General features: G+C 50.6%; 8 protein-coding genes across 8 annotated transcripts; 3 read left to right on the forward strand and 5 right to left on the reverse strand.

The window, feature by feature from the left end:
- Positions 1 to 342: 342 nt before the first annotated feature.
- FVEG_08516 (hypothetical protein) lies at positions 343 to 4,509 on the forward strand. Its single transcript, XM_018897404.1, has 6 exons — positions 343 to 1,325; positions 1,374 to 1,508; positions 1,562 to 1,644; positions 1,692 to 1,795; positions 1,846 to 2,130; positions 2,183 to 4,509. The coding sequence occupies exons 1-6, from the start codon at positions 764 to 766 to the stop codon at positions 3,990 to 3,992; spliced, it is 2,979 nt and encodes a 992-aa protein (XP_018755052.1). The 5' UTR covers positions 343 to 763; the 3' UTR covers positions 3,993 to 4,509.
- On the reverse strand, positions 4,356 to 6,894 carry FVEG_08515 (hypothetical protein; the record flags this gene model as incomplete). Its single annotated transcript, XM_018897403.1, has 3 exons — positions 4,356 to 4,787; positions 4,839 to 6,692; positions 6,743 to 6,894. The coding sequence occupies 3 exons, from the start codon at positions 6,892 to 6,894 to the stop codon at positions 4,529 to 4,531; spliced, it is 2,265 nt and encodes a 754-aa protein (XP_018755051.1). The 3' UTR covers positions 4,356 to 4,528.
- Positions 6,895 to 7,910: 1,016 nt separating this feature from the next.
- On the reverse strand, positions 7,911 to 9,573 carry FVEG_08514 (glycerol kinase; the record flags this gene model as incomplete). The annotated part of the gene is made up of 3 exons (XM_018897402.1): positions 7,911 to 8,153; positions 8,213 to 9,371; positions 9,425 to 9,573. The coding sequence occupies 3 exons, from the start codon at positions 9,571 to 9,573 to the stop codon at positions 7,911 to 7,913; spliced, it is 1,551 nt and encodes a 516-aa protein (XP_018755050.1).
- Positions 9,574 to 10,789: 1,216 nt separating this feature from the next.
- On the reverse strand, positions 10,790 to 11,188 carry FVEG_16347 (hypothetical protein; the record flags this gene model as incomplete). The annotated part of the gene is made up of 1 exon (XM_018905596.1): positions 10,790 to 11,188. One exon carries the CDS (start codon positions 11,186 to 11,188, stop codon positions 10,790 to 10,792), a length of 399 nt encoding a protein of 132 aa, XP_018755049.1.
- A 140-nt stretch (positions 11,189 to 11,328) lies between these two features.
- FVEG_08513 (aquaglyceroporin like protein, other eukaryote) lies at positions 11,329 to 12,428 on the forward strand (the record flags this gene model as incomplete). The annotated part of the gene is made up of 3 exons (XM_018897401.1): positions 11,329 to 11,612; positions 11,663 to 12,203; positions 12,258 to 12,428. 3 exons carry the CDS (start codon positions 11,329 to 11,331, stop codon positions 12,426 to 12,428), a joined length of 996 nt encoding a protein of 331 aa, XP_018755048.1.
- Positions 12,429 to 13,199: 771 nt separating this feature from the next.
- On the reverse strand, positions 13,200 to 13,441 carry FVEG_08512 (hypothetical protein; the record flags this gene model as incomplete). The annotated part of the gene is made up of 2 exons (XM_018897400.1): positions 13,200 to 13,256; positions 13,397 to 13,441. Coding segments are annotated over 2 exons (102 nt in total), but the record flags the coding sequence as incomplete, so codon positions are not given.
- A 533-nt stretch (positions 13,442 to 13,974) lies between these two features.
- FVEG_08511 (glycerol-3-phosphate dehydrogenase) lies at positions 13,975 to 16,555 on the forward strand. The gene is made up of 2 exons (XM_018897399.1): positions 13,975 to 15,513; positions 15,562 to 16,555. The coding sequence occupies exons 1-2, from the start codon at positions 14,277 to 14,279 to the stop codon at positions 16,371 to 16,373; spliced, it is 2,049 nt and encodes a 682-aa protein (XP_018755046.1). The 5' UTR covers positions 13,975 to 14,276; the 3' UTR covers positions 16,374 to 16,555.
- A 787-nt stretch (positions 16,556 to 17,342) lies between these two features.
- FVEG_16346 (hypothetical protein) lies at positions 17,343 to 17,604 on the reverse strand (the record flags this gene model as incomplete). Its single annotated transcript, XM_018905595.1, has 2 exons — positions 17,343 to 17,431; positions 17,484 to 17,604. 2 exons carry the CDS (start codon positions 17,602 to 17,604, stop codon positions 17,343 to 17,345), a joined length of 210 nt encoding a protein of 69 aa, XP_018755045.1.
- Positions 17,605 to 17,735: the final 131 nt, after the last annotated feature.

Here is a 17,735-nt window from a genome sequence, read left to right on the forward strand (position 1 = left end):
CCACGGAACGGAGCCATGACCATGACCATAGCCAGGGCAGATCCCTCTCTACATGCGGGCCTGCGGGCCTACGGTACGTACGTAGGTATTTCTGCTGTACCTACCTACAGGGGTACGCACGCAGACCACATCACACGCCTCGTTGTTCTTTTCGGTCAAAGACCTCGATGAGTTCAGGTACATTACCAACTTACCCCAACTGGGACCAACGGACCCAAAGCAAATTCAGATTCTTGCCCCATCTGTCATGTGCGTATACCTGTTGAGCTGTCCCTCTTTTTCGACGCTATCAAGGAACTACATGCCTTAGCTTGGCAGGTGGTTTCTTGTTTGCCAATAGATTTTTACCGTATTAGGTCGACTCCGGAGTTTCGAAAGGCGGATCCTTTCTTGTATCTCGATAGAGGAAAAAAAGACGCACTCTGGGGGCGGTTGGGGGGGCGTACTCGCTCCGAGGTGCAACTTGGAAAGGCAGCTGACTGGTTGACGATCCATCGGTTGCTGGTGTTGGGTCTATCCTGCCAAGCATGACGAGAAGGCTGGGTAGTATTAGGAAAAAAGCGGAAGAAGGGCTTTGGCTCTATTTAAGAACAGACCTTCTTTTTGTGTGTGGAGAGATGTTTCTTATGCAACTCCTTAATTTCAAATCTTTGATGCACAATCTCCCGCCATACCCTACTCAATCTATTTGAGTTTATTTTCTATTTGGAATTGTACGACGATCCTCATCTTATCTTGCACACGCCTCCAGATCTTAGCTGCCATGGCATCATCTGTGCTTGACGTCTCATCCCCGCGGGGAGCTGCCGTGCCAATCTCGTTTACACGAGGTACATGCAGTAGACCTAACTTCTCGACTGTCACAGAGGCATTCTTCCACTATGCCACCACGCAGCCTTCGGCAACTGCGGCACGAGATCTCTCTGCCGAGCCAGCTGTTGAGATAAGCTATGGCGAGCTTGCTGAACGAAGCATCCGGTTGGCGCAACGGTTACGAAGTCTGGGCGTCATGCCGGGACATCGTGTGCCGCTTGTTGTCAAGCGCGGTGTTGGTATGTTGGTTGGTATACTTTCTATCTTGTCTTGTGGAGCTCAGTATGTTCCTCTTGACGGAGGCGTAGTGGCAGAGGAGACCTTGCGGTTTGTGTTACAGCAGACTGGTGGAAGGATAGCTTTGTCTTCAAGCGCTACGGCACATCGTATCTCGAGCACGGATGTAACAGATGTTGTCATCATCGAGGATGAAGACGGTAGCAGACAGAGTGACGAAGACTTTACTCCATTGAGTAAGCCTGAGGATGGCTGCTATGTGATATATACATCAGGTATGTTAGTATATCTTCATAACTCTTCATAAGACTAATAAGTACTAGGCACAACAGGTACACCAAAAGGAGTCGACATCAGTCACAACAATGTAACAAACTTGTTATGCCAAGCACCGGGAAACCTGGGTATTGGTCCAGGAACATGTGTCGGCCAGGTGTTGAATGTCAGCTTTGATATGGGTAAATAAACCAAGTATTCAAGACAAAGGACTATGCTGACATGCCATTTGAAGCTGCTTGGGAGACTCTTGGTTGTCTATCGAATGGCGGAACCTTGGTCATGCGGGGCTCTGACTGGTCAAAGGCCCTAAAGCAAGTGAGTTTACCATGTCCAAGTGTTGAGCTAGTCACTGACTATCATAGATTGATGTCCTTATCTGCACTCCAAGCATTCTCTCAAAGTACAACCCACAGGACTTCCCAAGATTGAAGACCGTTGCCACAGCAGGAGAGCCTAGTTCTCAACAGTCAGTGCCCTCATTTCATTCCCTCAATTGATTTTCACTGACCTCTCTAGACTCGCTGACCTATGGGCATCTCACATCTCATACTTCAACTGCTACGGCCCAACAGAAACTACCATCGTCAACACCATGCACCAGCACCAAACGGGCCAACCTCTCTCTATCGGCAGACCAACACCAGGAAATAACGTTTATATCCTAGACGAGTTTCTTGTACCCGTGCCTGTTGGAGAAGTTGGTAATATTTGGGCTGGTGGTGCAGGCGTAGCTCGTGGCTATGTCGACTTGCCAGAGAAGACAACTGAGAGGTTCAGACCCGACCCTTTCACTCAAGACGGGTGAGTATTCAAGGCATGATATATTTGAAAAACATGCTGACCTTCAACTCAGTTCAAACATGTACAACACTGGTGATCTGTGTCAATGGAACCCTGACGGTACCCTCCACATCCTTGGTCGGATAGACGACCAGGTCAAAGTCAAAGGCTTCCGCGTCGAACTCGACGGCGTAACAGCCTGCATAAAATCCTGCCCCTCCGTCCAGTCCGCCACAGCCCTCCTCATCAACAATGAGATCCACGCCTTCATCACCCCCAACCACTGCCCCATCAACGTTGTCGAAGCCCATCTCAAGACCCTCCAGCCTTACTACGCCATGCCAACACACTACCACCAACTAGATAGTCTTCCCATGACTCCAAACGGAAAGATTGACAAGCGCGCTCTGAGGATGAAAGAGATGGTGGAGGTTGATAAACCTAAGCCTGCTGTTCTGCATGCGCGCATGGATTCGAATGCTTCGAGCGCCACACAGCTTAGTTCTTTCTCTGATGCGAGTGATACGACGCTTATTAATGAGCATCAGTATGATCTTGAGAAGGCACTTCCTGAGAAGGATATGCCTAAGCATGCGAGAGGGCTGCGGCACAGATTGCTCATTGTTTATCGTCGGCTGTTTTCCCTTGTTGGACTCTTCAACATTGGTGCTGCTATTGCTCTCCTCCTGACTGGTATCACCAGGGAGTGGATGGGTAACATCACAGCCATCAATCTGGCCACAGCTGTTCTTGTCCGTCAAGAATTCGTCATCAACGCCCTCTACACTATCACATGTAGTGTCCCCAAAACCTGGCCTCTTGCAATTAGGACCCGATGTGCCAAGATCTATCATCTCGGTGGCGTTCACTCTGGTGCAGCTGTCAGCGCAGGAGCATGGCTTCTTGCAACAAACATCGCCGACATCGCTTGTTCGTTCGGAAGCTGTGCCAACTGGGGTAACTTATCCATCGCTTCTCAAACCATCTCTTGGATCTTGTCTGCCATGTTCGTTGGCATGATCGGAATGGCTTGGCCTTCAGTCCGTAAGCGGTATCACGATCTCTTCGAGAGAACTCACCGCTTTTCTGGATGGACTATGCTCGCCCTCTTCTGGGTGCAAACCGTGCTTTCAGCCCACGACAACACCCCTTCTGGTACTACACTTGGAGAATCCTGCGTCAAGTCGCCTGCCTTCTGGTTACTGGCCGTCGCAACAGCCAGTGTTGCTTCTTCCTGGTGCTTCCTCCGAAAAGTCCCCGTTGAAGCTGAGAAACTCTCCGACCACGCTATCAGACTTCACTTTGACTACACTGTCCCTGTCAACGGTTCTTTCACCCGTCTCTCTCACAAACCCCTCAAGGAGTGGCATTCCTTCGCCACCATCCCGGCTCCCGAAGCCATCAACGGCCGATCAAAGGGCTACTCCCTTGTCGTCTCTAACGCCGGCGACTGGACAAAGTCCACCATCCAAGACGGCCCCTCTCATATCTGGACACGCGGTGTCCCAACATGCGGAGTCATGCGCATCGCGACCCTCTTCAACCGCGTCGTCCTCATCGCAACAGGTTCCGGCATCGGTCCTGTTCTCGGACATATCCAAAACCCAACATGTCCCACACAACTCATCTGGTCAACCAAGAACCCTGAAGAAACTTTTGGGGAAGAAATCTGCCAGACTATCAGCAAGCGCATTCCTGATGCTGTCATCCACGATACTAAGAAGCTTGGGAGACCTGACCTGGTGAAGATGGGTTACAATCTGGTAAAGGCTTTCAAAGCTGAGGCAGTTATCATCATTGCGAATGAGAAGATTACGAAAAAAGTGGTTTATGGTTTGGAAACGCGTGGTGTTCCAGCTTATGGTGCTATCTGGGATAGTTGAGTTTATGATTTGATTTTGGAGTTTTGAGTTTGGAAGTCCGTTTGATTTCATGCCTGGGATGAGTTTTATGCCGGAAACGACTTCGATACGATGAATGATTACATGTTATGATCTGAAACAATATTCGTCAACATTCGCGCGTTGGAATGTAGTCGTGCTTGGCATCGGAGGCTGAGATTGAATTTGGGGCTGGATTGACTTTGATGTTGACCTAGGGCCCCCGTTACAATCCGATTGAGTTCTGAGATCGACGATGGCTGAAGCGAGCGAAGAATGCACGGAGAGGGTGAAGATAACAGACTGTTCCATCGCTGCAGATCCTGTTGCTGGGGATCCCAGTCCGGATCGTGTTCGACTCAGTGACGGAGATCATTATGCTCGGCTATTACTTTACAGAGTACCAGAAACTCTCATTCCTAACTATACAAATATGTGTGATATTTCAATGCAAGTAGCGCTTCAAAGATATGGCTGTACGCGCCGCGAGGCACTTAAATGTTCTGAAATGAACGAAGCGAAATAGACCCTTCCCTTCGCTACACCTGATTATACGGGGATCCAAAGGCCAACCAATCAGCCTCCGGGTCAGGCACTCCGTTGTTTCTGGTTGGTTCCCGCATCGGCTGTAACTGTAGCTGTGACTGGCTACTTGAGCTTGCTGACACTCGAGGACAATTGAAGAACTCAAAGACATCGATGCTGTCAAGCTCGCTGAGAGACGTGGCTTGCGTTGATGTTGGTTCAAGGCCAGAGTGCCGTGCTGTCGATGTAAGGGTCACTAGGTCATATGCACTCCTGTGATTGTTAGTCGAGATGTCAAGCCTGTCTAAAGACGCCGGGACTTACCTTCGCATGGCCGAAAAGTTCATATCGCCTTGTCGGGCTCTCTGGACAACACGATGCAGAATCTTGGAGTAATTGTTCGCAACCTCCCAATGCTGTCCGACATCGCGTAACGTATCAATAAAAAAGTCAATCTGCGCGTCCACAGGACATCCAACCGTCGCAGCATGTACAAGAAGTAATCTCGCAGCAACCCAAAGCGAAAAGGCAAACGAGGGACCCAGTAGATTCAGACCATCGGCTTCAAGAACGTCCTTGGTGATGTCTCCCAAACTCTGCACAGCAGATAGACATCTCTGCATGGCGTAGTGAGAAGGAACAAAGATATGAGAACGAACTGTGGGATACGCAGCCGAAGAGTGCAGTCTCACCGCAGCCGTGACATATGCGCTGTGCAGCATAAACCAATTCGCCACGCGACTCGCAGGGTCAGAATGACAAAGAGCAGAGATTTTGCTATATTCGCTCGGCAAGCTCTGTAGCCAACCATCCAACGTCCTGTCCAGATTGCGATATGTGTTGCGCCATTCAGCCATGTCGCTCGATGAAGTGACATCAACAGGCGTTTTGAGAAACTCGTGGATCCTGCTAACAATGACAAGAATCTCACAGTGATACGCAAAACTGCCGAGGTTCTCGGGTTTGTTGACGAGATATGTCATTATCGGTGATTGTTTTTCGTTGTAGGGACTTAAAGAGCGTGTTTCGACTGGCACGTTCTTTGAAAAGAGGTCGTATGAGCAGGGGAGGAAGCGGTTGATCTTTGTGTCGTTAAGGATGAAGTCAAAGGTCGGTGTTGCGATGGTTGCGTATCGATCTAGAACATAGATCATCCAGTAGAGTCGTCTGCGGCCCTCGTCTTCGATCCAAGATTCGGGTTTCCCAGAGGTGACTCTGTGAGAGGAAGCGGTGCGTGTGACCTCGGAAGCATCTGCGGATAGAAAGACGCTGCTTTCCTCGCTCAGACCAAGTTGCCTGACGTTTTGCGCCAGTAAAGATAGTAGATTCCAGCCACGAGGGCCATTCGACGTCCCCAGCTCGTCGAGAGTAATGATGACAAGAGCTCTCATCGCAGGTATGGTGGTATGCTCCATGGCGTATAACTGGACTGTGTGCTTCGCCACCTTGTGATAATATGAACTCATCTCCGGTGATAACCTCGGATCCTTGAGGAAGCGCAACGTAGTAGCCACAATCGCGTAGAGCAATATCCGATCCGCTTCCTCCATAGAGGTTGAGCCAAAGAAGGTGGCAAATATGGTCTTGCGCTCAAGAATAGGACACCATGTGTTGCAGTGCTTGAAGTAGAGGTCTACCAAGCTGTAGATGATGTCGTGAGGCGGTAGGTCAATCGTGTACGACTGAAACGACGGATCTCGCCTCGCGCCAGTTGGATTCGGCGCAGTACTCGACTGACTTGGCGTTGGTGCACTGGCGCCTTGCTGAGTCTGCATCGGCGACTGAGTAGTGTTCTGGTTGTTTATAGGTTGCCATGGACTTGTGACATCTGGTGATCTCGCCTGCGAGAAAGAAGACTGTCTTGGAAGACTTGTGTTTGGCGTCGGTCTCCCATCCACTTGCGGTGGTCCATATCCGTTGTTCATAGACGGCGATACACCTGGAGAAGCGACTGAAGAGTGATCCTGAACGATGTGCTCCTCCACTCGTCTTCCCAACGCTTGAAGCAGCGCATCAATCCTGTTGACCTTTGCCTCAAGCTCAATGCTAAAGCCATTACGCGCAGCGCCTGGTTTCTGCCTCTCAAGGTAAACGCAAGCTCTATTATGTCTCGCGCACCACGAACACGCAGGTTCAGCGCGATCGCATTTCACCTTGCGCGCCTTGCACATCTCACAGCTATCACGCCATTCAGCCTCAATTTCTCAATCGCTACAGAGGGTACATACGATATCTTCTGATGCTTCTCCCTCCTGCGCTTCTTGTTAGGACCGGCGCTGGTCATCCTGGACTCGTCGCCGCTGGACCCATCGTCGTTGCTCAGGGTCGAATTTGCCTCTTCCTCAGCGATTGAGGGTCCGCTCATTGACGTGGATGGCATGTCGATCTCTCTGTCACTCTCTCCGCAGTCTGGGGAAACAAGCTACTGGGGAATGAAATAAGCAGAAACCTTGCACGGCCTCTTATCGGGGTTTTTAGTGGAGGTGAGAAACCTGTTGTTGGGTATGAGATCGGATGCGACAGACGGACGGAGTAAGGCCGAGCCGCGGGAAGGGGAAGAGAAAATCTGGAGGTGTCACAGAGTGGAGCACTGAGTCAATTGACTAATACTGGGCCTAGTGAAGTCAATGGCCAAGCAGAAGCACTAAATCCATCCAGTAGCACGTAAGAAGTACTGAACACCAAGACAATATCACTGCATCACTCAATTGCAACCATTCAATTCAAGTGCCAATGCAATGGAACTACAACACTGCACTGCAAAACAATAGTCGCGGTCCAGTAGAAATGCACATGGCGAAACGTTACAGGCGATATCCCTGTCTAGCCAAAAGCCAAGTACCTTACGTGCTGCGGTTGGTCGACAAGGAGCAATATCCATGTCGTGGTTTCAACAGAGACCTTCTATCTATGGTTAACCTTGCATTGCCGTTACGCATGTGACATGTGCATCTTCGGACCACAAACACCGGCATATGTAGACTGCAGACTGCACTATGAGGGAAATATTCTTTATTCTGCCGGATCACTCGGGGCTTTGACGACAAACATCCCGATCCTTGACTTGGCCTGTGAAGGATGCCACACCAACAGATTGTACAGATTCCCCCTCCCCCGGAAATAACAATAAAAGTGCGGAGCCGCTCATGGTACGATCACTAGTGGTTGTTCCAGAACAAGTCAAGTTCCATATTTATTTATCTACCTCGTGGCCACTACTGCACGTCGGGCTTATATCTAGTTACCTTCTTAGTACAGGTTGGTGCAGATGGTGTTCCATCAGGCAGCAGTATTTCAGACCATCCATGTAAAGCATACTAGTACAGAATCAGACCTAATCAAGCTAACGGACTACAAAGCTAAGAAACAAAAAAGCAAGCAAGCAAGCAAATCAATCTACTCGTTGGCCCATCCCTTGGACATCTCAACCGCTTTGGTCCAACGGCTGAACCGCTTCGTCGCTTCTTCCTCGGCGATCTGCGGTTTGAAAATGGTGCGACCCTGGGTATTCACCTCCTTCAACTCATCAAAGCTCTTCCAGATGCCGACGGCGAAGCCGGCCGCGATAGCTGCACCTAGTGCAGTTGTCTCACGCATGCCGGGTCTGTTGACAGGGATCCCAATAAGGTCAGACTGGGTCTGCCAAAAGTGTCAGCAACATCAAGAACAAGGGTTCCCAAAGCAATTCCTTTACGTACCTGCATGATGAGATCCGAGTTGCACATGCCACCGTCAACGGCCAGCTCCGTCAGCGCATGTCCGCTGTCCTTCTCCATCGAGTCGAGAATGGCCTTTGTCTGGAAACACGTCGCCTCCAGCGTCGCTCTCGCAACGTGCCCACGCTGCGTGTACGCCGTGATACCAAAGATCGTGCCTCGCGCATCGTCAATCCAGTACGGCGCAAACAGGCCGCTAAAGGCCGTTACAAAGGTGCACCCACCATTATCTTCCACCGTCTCCGCGAGCGCGCTGAGCTTGGCTGACGACTCGATGAAGCCAAAGTTGTCAACTAAGAACTTTACGCTTGAGCCCGCGACGGCGATGCTGCCTTCGAGGGCGTACATGGTGTTGCCCTCGCCAAAATCAAAGGCTACCGTTGTGAGAAGTCCGTGTGTTGAAATCACAGGCTTGGAACCAACGTTGTAGAGCAGAAAGCAGCCTGTGCCATATGTGTTCTTGGCGAGACCGGGGGTGAAGCCCTTCTGTCCAACAAGAGCTGCAGACTGGTCGCCCAGACATCCAGTGATCTTGACGCCCTTGAGCGATGTCTTAGCAAGTGTGCCGTACGCCTTGCTATCAGACGACCGCACGATTCTTGGCAGCGTAATCTTCTTGTCATCGATCCTAAACCAGTCCAGAATATCCTCGTCATACTGTAGAGACTCGAGATTCATAAACATGGTCCTCGACGCATTTGACGGGTCAGAAACGTAGACATCTCGGTCCGTTCCGCCGTTGAGCTTATACGTAAGCCAAGTGTCTACCGTTCCAAAAGCGAGAACACCGCGCTCATATGCATCTTTGACTTCGGGGATGTTTTCGAGAAGCCAGAGAAGTTTGCTGACGGAGGGATATGTGGAGAGAGGAATTCCGCATCGCGAGATCAACTCGCTCGCGCCAAGACGGCGCTTCAGGCGGCGGACTAGATCTTTCGATCGTGTGTCTGTCCAGACAATGGCGTTGTGCAGAGCATTGCCGGTGGTCTTGTCCCAGACAACAGTAGTCTCACGCTGGTTTGTGATACCAACGGCCTTGATCTGCTCGCGAGAGTGACCTTGACCTTCAAAGGCTTCTACAGCTCCATCAATGCACTGCTCAACAGAGCTGATGAGCTCTTCAGGATCATGCTCATGCCATCTAAACCAAACATCAACAATCATTCGCGTATCATGTAATCAAGCGTAACTTACCCAGGATGAGGATAGTATTGCTTGAATTCAAGCTGATGAGTAGCTACAACTTCGCCACTGGTGTCAAAGATCAGGAAGCGAGAACTTGTCGTACCCTGATCAATGGCACCAATAAAGGTAGGATTCGGTTTTCCGTTGAGCATAGGCATAGTGAGAGATGGGGATGCAGTGGAAAATTGCGGGGAAACGTGTCAGATCCGGGGAGAGCGAATGCAACAGTGACTAAGAGGTAGCAGCAGCAGAAACGAAGCGACAACAGCAGCAGAATTGATTGGGGACTGCAGGATCAAAACCGTATCATATTGGGGTGTTTAAGTATCTCCCATCTCGGGTTCACTCATGGCAACAAACACCGAGATTTCAGATGTAAAGTGCATCTCGGGGAAGCATTTCCCACCACCCTGGGCATGTAATCTGCGGGGTATTGAAATCCTTCTCAGCATTGGCAGAGCGTCACGCACACCCCTTGTAATACCAGCAACCAACGTCACTTTCCTGATGTAGCCTGTAAGCCTCGGCTTGATGATACCGAAATACAGAGCCTATGTCACAAGACGAAACCCATCGGGGATCTAACAAGCGAAAGCAGACCAACAACACCTGCCTATGCAGGTATGTACATCTGATAGCATTGTGTTAAACCCGAAGTGTATTTTCTAACCTTATGATATGACTGACTCATAAACTCAATCCCGCCACCACCTTTCGGTTGCCCCGAACCTTCTCTCAGCTCCGATGGCACCGACATACGTGTCATCATGAAACTTTCTTCAGGTCAAGCTTTTCTCGTTAAGGGGAATTCTATTGATATACTGCTATTAGAATTCATCCGCTTATGCTATATAGACAAGCTTTCGTTTAGGTACCGCCATATTGCTTTATTATTATCTCACATTCGGTCATCTCAGGAGATATATTAGAGCTTATAATAGCAGGTAAATAAGTTATCTTTTAGGTTTCAATAATTTTAGCATTTTACTATAGCTATTAGTTAGTTATTATAGGATTAATGTTCAAGTTGTGGGCTAGAAGTGTTTTTTGCAGTTGAGATTTGTGGCTATGAGCTTATTCCAGCAGGGAGAACCTAGTACATCTAATAGACAGAGGTTCGTTCATGTTACATTTCCCCGCAGTCTTGTTCCAGAAGCTCGACTTGGCGGGTCTGGGATAAACACACCTTGACCATACCTTAATTCCTAGCCAAGCCAACCTCGGTCAAGCGAATGTGCAAATCCTTTTCTCTTTTCGCACGACGATCCGGGGTTTGGTTTGGTTCGGACTGTGGAGTAGCAATATGCAAGCACAAGTCTCGAACGTGCAACCCCCCTCTATTCTCCATCCCACCCGGCCTTCGGTGTAAGCAACCTAATCAGAGCAGATTCTTCGGTGATGATATCCACGTTCTGAACGCCCGTCTCTTTTCCATCTCTCGGTGTGTGCCGCCGAGCGGCATTTCTGGGACTCTTGCACCGCCCGCCGTCCAAGCTTTCGTATCGCGGCCGCACCATGGTTCGATACGTCGGGTGTAGTCGCTGCGTCTCCCCGTGCCCCATTTCCCTCACTCTTTCCTAACGCAGTGGCGGATCGACATGCTTGCCAAAAGCCCACTTCGTTGGTGATGTCTGATAACCTCGCGGTCTTCGGTATGCTCTGCATGTAGAGGGTGGTGTTTGCAAATACCGAGGCCGAAAAGGATCCCCATCTTCTTGGGGATGAGATGAGGGGCAAAAAAGACGTCCAGGCTTCGTGCGTTTTGCTGACCATAAATTGTAACGTGATCCCCAGAGATGCTTGATGACGCCAATCCTCTCAGTGTAACCTGTCTCTGCCAACCTTTTCTCCTCTTTCTTGTCTCAAAGATCAATCTTCACAGGCTCACTCACTCTAGGATCCCTATCCCCACCATGAACGACTCCATCTCTGAATCTTCTGTGCACAAATCTTCCATCCCCACTAAAGTCGAGATGAGCCAGAATGAAAAGTACAGCGAGGCTCCGAGTGAACCGCCCACTATTCCTCCCCCGCCGGAGCAGTATGCCTGGAGTCGAGTGAGGGAGTACTGCCAAGATGCCTTTTCAGAATTCTTCGGTACTTTCATTCTTCTCCTCTTTGGTGACGGCGTCGTTGCTCAGGTTGTCCTCAGTCGGGGAACAAAGGGCGATTACCAGAGTATCTCGTGGGGATGGGGGTAAGTCGTTATTGCCGCGGCCAATTGAGCTCATACTGACGTGAAGACAGTCTCGGTGTCATGCTTGGAGTATATGTTGGCGGTAAATCAGGCGGTCACTTGAACCCAGCCGTGACTCTTGCCAACTGTATATTCAGAGGTCATCCATGGAGAAAGTTCCCCGTGTATGCCGTCGCTCAAGTCCTTGGAGCCATGTGTGCTGCTGCCGTCGTGTACGGCAACTACAAGTCTGCCTTTGATGCATACGAAGGCGGACCAGGAATTCGAACAGTGATAGGCGAGAATGCAACTGCCGGTGTATTCTGCACATATCCCGCTGAATTCATGACACGCACTGGCATGTTCTTCTCTGAATTCATCGCCAGCACGATTCTGCAGTTTGTCATTTTCGCTATGGCTGATAGCGCTAACATCGGTGCTGGTCCTTTGATGCCGCTTGGCTTGTTCTTCCTGATCTTTGGAATTGGTGCTTGCTTCGGTTGGGAGACTGGCTATGCCATTAACTTGGCTCGTGATTTTGGGCCTCGTTTGGTTTCGTACATGATCGGATATGGAAGTGAGGTTTGGTCTGCTGGCGGGTACTACTTCTGGGTGAGTCCAACAAAAATACCTCGACTCTCAATATCAACTGACAGCGGAATCCAGATCCCGATGGTGGCGCCCTTTTTGGGATGTGCTTTCGGTGGCCTTCTGTATGATGTTTTTATCTATACAGGACCCAGCCCGATCAACACGCCAGGCATGGGTCTCCCACGTCTCTTGAGCCCCCGTCGCTCGACGTGGTCCAACACTTACAGCGCTTCCTCTCCCGTATAGTGGTGCTCGATCCTTCAGAGTTCGAGTGCTTTCGTGGTGAGGGCGAGACCGTAGACGATGGTTGAAATTCGCGTCGTGAGATGCAGAAGCATGACCTAAACAGTGGCGCTAAAATGGCAGATTCTTCATTTTGGGGAGCAGCGAGCTTAGCATACGAGATTGGCGTTCGTGTTCATCTTTTTTTTTGCTCGTTGCTTGTTTGCGGCGGCGGTGTTGAGTGTTCGTTGACAGCGTAAATAATAAGCTCATGCATGCTATGACTCAAAATTCTCAAATGAACGTGGTCGGTAGACGGCGATGACATAGTGCAATCGTGTTTGCCTAAGTCTGCAAGCTGTTAGCAATCTGTGATAGAAAAAGGCAATTTTCTATGTTGAAGAGGGGTGTCTGTGACGGATCGGTATTGCATCGTTTGTTATCGAAGCTCGGGTCAAGTACCTCCCAAGAGATCGGGGTACAGGAAACCCATGACCTCGATCGAAGATGGTAAAATCTTGCATGGACCATGGATGCATAGTGTAATGAGAGTGGCCTTTGAATGGACTGTTCGTACCTTGATCAGAAGTCGTCGGTCTCTGCGATCTGTCCGCGGGCGCCGTGTTCGTTGTGTCCCAGACGGTTTGACTGAGGTACTCACCAATTGAATGGCAGTCGCCGCTAACGGTCAGCCACCAACCCTAGACCTTCAGCACTCTCAACTTCTCGCTCCATCTGTATCGGCACAACAGCATTGTGAACCTCGTAATGAGCACAAAAACGCATCGTCAATTTCTAGTACTCATAAGTACAGAAGTTGCACACAAACATATGTTTGCTACAATATTCGAGCTGGACTTGTTGTCAGTTTGTATGTCTTTTAGCCCTCAAGCCATCAAAAACACAACGTCCACCAGTCACATCACAGTATGACCGTCTTTCGCCTTCTGATTAGTGGAACAATTTGGCGTACACAGAACAACAACACATACAGGGCAGAGCTGACATATGCAGTTCAAGCAAATGAATAGGCATAGGCATAGTTTATTTCCCGCATCGTTTTTAGCCAGAAAACTCATGACCTTCTTGAGCCTTTTGACTCTGACCCCAAAGTCTAGAACCTCGGGCTTCCCCTCCCCGACAGTGGGGGCAGCACATGTAACTCTCCGCACATCGGCGCGGCTCATCATTGTTCCACGTCACATTCGGGCTTTAGCTTCGGTATCTATACACCGAGATGCATAAGACAGGGGTAAAGTCCTCATGACGACGTCAGCTTCTCGGTGTTCCGGACCCGACGTGCATTAATGGGCTTGAGGCTCAGGACCTCCCGGAATTCCTCTTTGAGCCATGCGACCCAGCCCGCGACGTCTATTGCACCGTTTCTGCGTTTATCACATCTCGCTTGCGGGTCAGATGAGAGATGCTTTGAGTAATTCGGGCTCGAGCAGAGGCAGATGATGTATTGCATACCTAGTTAGCCTAATTCTGGGTCTGAACCCCCAATCTTTGCTTCTCATGTGCTCCCGACGCCCTCGTGAAAAAACCTTGTTAAAACTCAAGCAGTCCATGATATCAGAATCAACCATCGCAGACCCATTTCCAACTCCGCTAATTTATGGAAACTCTCATTCTCGATTCTCCACGATCGATCAATCGCGCTTCGATTTACTTCTTATAAACCCCAAAGCCTAACTTGACTCTCTTTCTTTGTTCTATCTGTATCTTTATTTATTCCCCAGACCCAGTATCCGTACTCTCCATCTTTTTTCCCTCCCCCAAGCTTTTTCCACACCTGAGAAACAAGCTTCCCGCGCAAATAGTCACTCCAGGCGCATCAACACCCCCAAACACCACACACATACACACAAAATGCAGCAAAGATTACGGTCGCTCAAGCGCCCTCTGCTCCTCGCAGCAGCAGCCACAACAACAGTCACCCTCGGCGGAGCATACTACGCCTCCCGCAACAAGACACACATCGTCGACAAGCCCCTCGTTCCCCTCAAGCGCGATGAAAAGAACCGCATCGTCCCTCCTACATTCAGCGCCACAAAGACCCGCGCCTCACAACTCGCTGAGCTGCGTCGCAGCGGCCAAGACACAGAATACGACCTCCTCATCATCGGAGGCGGCGCTACAGGAACCGGCATCGCCGTTGACGCCATCACCCGCGGTCTCAAAGTCGCTCTTGTAGAGCGCGATGACTTTTCCTCTGGCACAAGCTCAAAGAGCACGAAGCTCGTCCACGGTGGTGTGCGATATTTAGAAAAGGCTGTTTGGAACCTTGACTATGGTCAATTGCAGCTTGTTATGGAAGCTCTTCGTGAGCGCAAGACGTTCCTCAACATTGCTCCTCACTTGTCCAGCTCATTGCCCATTCTACTACCCCTCCAGAAATGGTGGGAGGCGCCCTACTTCTGGGCTGGTACCAAGGCCTACGATCTCCTCGCTGGCTCGCAGGGTCTTGAGAGCTCATACTACATGAGCAAGAACAAGGCCCTCGAGGCATTCCCTCTCTTGCGACGGGAGAACATGGTTGGTGCGCTGGTATATTACGATGGTCAGCATAACGACTCTCGAATGAACGTCGCTCTCGCTCTGACTGCTTCTCACTACGGCGCTACTGTTCTCAACCACGTTGAAGTAACCGGTCTCGAGAAGGATGCCAACGGCAAGATCATGGGCGCTCAAGTCCGCGATGTCCTCGCATCCAAGGACGGCGATGTCGCTGCCGCTCAGCCCTTCAAGGTCCGCGCCAAGGGAGTCGTCAACGCAACCGGTCCCTTCACTGATGCCATTCACCAAATGGACGATCCCTCTCGCAAGCCCATTGTCGCTCCCGCTTCAGGTGTGCACGTCATGCTCCCCAAGGAGATCTGCCCCAACGGTCTTGGTCTTCTCGACGCTGCTACCTCAGATGGTCGTGTCATCTTTGTTCTTCCCTGGCAGGGCTACACTCTCGCTGGTACCACCGACAACCCTTGCGAAGTCGAGGCTGCGCCTGTCGCGCAACAGCAGGATGTTGACTTTATCCTCAAGGAAGTCAGCAAGCTTCTAACACCCGAGTCTGTTCTTTCGCGCAAGGACGTCCTCGCTGCTTGGTCTGGTAAGTCTCATCATCTCAATTGACCTGAACATTTCTAACAATTCACAGGCATCCGACCTCTTGTCAAGAACCCCAACGCCAAGAACACCGAGTCCCTCGTCCGAAGCCATCTCATCACCACATCCCCCTCCGGTCTCCTCACATGCGCTGGTGGTAAGTGGACCACCTACCGTGAAATGGCCGAGGACACCGTCAACGAGGCCATCAAGCTCTTCGACCTCAAGCCCCAGGCCGTGGCTCTTCCCGACATCAGCGGCGCCGGCGCTTCCGGCTTCACCACCCGCGGCGTCTGCTGCACGCGCAACGTTCCTCTGATCGGCGCCCACGGATACTCCACATCTCTCGCCTCTCAATTGATGGAGGTCTACAACATTGACGCTGACATCGCTGACCATCTCGCTCACAACTACGGTGATCGCGCCTGGACTCTCCTCTCCATCTCTCCCGCCCTCAACACCCGTCTCGTCTCCTCTCTCCCCTTCATTGAGGCTGAGGTCTCTCACGGCATTCGCTCCGAAGCCGCCTGCACAATCCCCGACATCATCGCCCGCCGCACCCGTCTCTCATTCCTCGACTCCCACAAGGCTCTTGAAGCTCTTCCCCGCATTCTCGACATCGCCTCCACTGAACTCCAATGGAGCGCTGCCCGCAAGGAGCAGGAGAAGGCTGATGCCATCAAGTTCCTCGCCTCCATGGGTCTTGAGCAGCAGACTGATGCACCTGTGCAGGCCTCACAGGAGGAGAAGATGCCCGCGCGCAGCATTGAGCACGCACCTCGACCTACCCGCGTTGGTGGTCTTGATGTCGACCTGAACGGTCTTGGTGGTACCGGCTCTTACAGCAAGTCGCGCGACGACTAGATGAGCATTTCCTTTTTAGAGACAGCATGTAGCATATAGAGATTCCCGGCATTGGTTGTGTTATACTTATACTAAAAGCACGGCGCATAGATGCAGGATTGGGCTGGGACTGGACAAGGCGTCACGGATTTCCTTGATAATTATATATTTTAATGAACTTTCACGATCATCTTCATGCCTCTAAGTTAAATGTCTCTGGTGTTGTAGCCTACTCATCCACGTGTTGAGGGTATCTGCTGTCGAATTGATCCCTCCACGTCCGCTGATCAATTGGAGCCTATCCCCGCAATCAAATCCTGTGTTGAAAGTCCCCATCGGATCGTCGATGATTTCCTGCATCTCCATAAAATGAGGCTCCATTACATCAAGACCCATCTGGAACCCCAGACTAAACATGCATCGTGACCTGGAGAGGAATGACGTAGCAGTTCCGTAACCATGGGTCATGACGTAGCGACCTGAATTCTACGAGCGAGTGTGACTATTATTTCCAACTCCACAATTCTGACGATTCTGAAGATGACGGTGATTGAGATGACGGCGCTGAAGATGTAGAAGACGAGAAAACACGGGCGATGGGAAGCAGGAGAACCGAGGACTTTGACCCTAAGCGATGAAAATATTCAAGTAAATCTAGCCTTAACTTAGAGGACTATTTGCTAAGTTTATTTTAACACCCTAACTCAATGTCTGATGTTCTCTTGCTCTCAAGGCCAGGCGAGAGTGGATTAAATGGCAGCAACAGGTAGACGCGCCACAAGGAGCTCAAACGTCCTGACCATCTTGACTGCCTGGGCCGTGCCAAGCGAGACATCAATGGCACTGTTTGGAAGCCGGCTATAGACAAGCCCGAACGTGAGCTCCGGAGCAATTGAGACACTGGTATCCGCTGCGCTATCTCTGGCAAAACAGTCGTGATGCACAGTTCACACGCGCCTGATATATTGTTGGTATACGCTATATGGCACTCTATATCCAAGGCCCCAGTATTGTTTTGTTTATCCATCTCGACAGATACTCCCTCAGTCGCTTTCGGGTGTAGCCGACTCTTGCTGCTGCTGCTGAAAGGTTAGCTTATCGGCCATCGCATGAGAATTCGTCAAGACTCACCACTGGCGTGCCCAGCCTTGAGAAGTCCAACAGTAGCACCAAATAATGGTGTACTTGCTGTCGTGATGTAGGCTGTGTTGCAACCGCCCCAGATTCGTCTGCAATCACGAGCAATGCCCATAGTTTCCCGGTCCGAGATGCGAAATGGAGGCTCAGGCCTGTTCCGAGGCTCTTGCCGCCCACCAAGGACATACGGCTTATGCATAAACTGGTCAGGGGGTTGCTATTCGCGTTGTCACCCTGTGAGAGCAC

This window comes from Fusarium verticillioides, chromosome 10 (genome assembly GCF_000149555.1).
Source record: "Fusarium verticillioides 7600 chromosome 10, whole genome shotgun sequence".
NCBI lineage: Eukaryota > Fungi > Ascomycota > Sordariomycetes > Hypocreales > Nectriaceae > Fusarium > Fusarium verticillioides.

Excerpts from the sequence above, each read along its gene's own strand:
- FVEG_08516 (XM_018897404.1), top strand. The coding sequence starts at position 764 with ATGGCATCATCTGTGCTTGACGTCTCATCCCCGCGGGGAGCTGCCGTG. Across the intron at positions 1,326-1,373 it reads CTATGTGATATATACATCAG|GCACAACAGGTACACCAAAA; the intron begins GTATGTTAGTAT and ends AATAAGTACTAG. Across the intron at positions 2,131-2,182 it reads GACCCTTTCACTCAAGACGG|TTCAAACATGTACAACACTG; the intron begins GTGAGTATTCAA and ends CCTTCAACTCAG.
- FVEG_08511 (XM_018897399.1), top strand. The coding sequence starts at position 14,277 with ATGCAGCAAAGATTACGGTCGCTCAAGCGCCCTCTGCTCCTCGCAGCA. Across the intron at positions 15,514-15,561 it reads CGTCCTCGCTGCTTGGTCTG|GCATCCGACCTCTTGTCAAG; the intron begins GTAAGTCTCATC and ends AACAATTCACAG.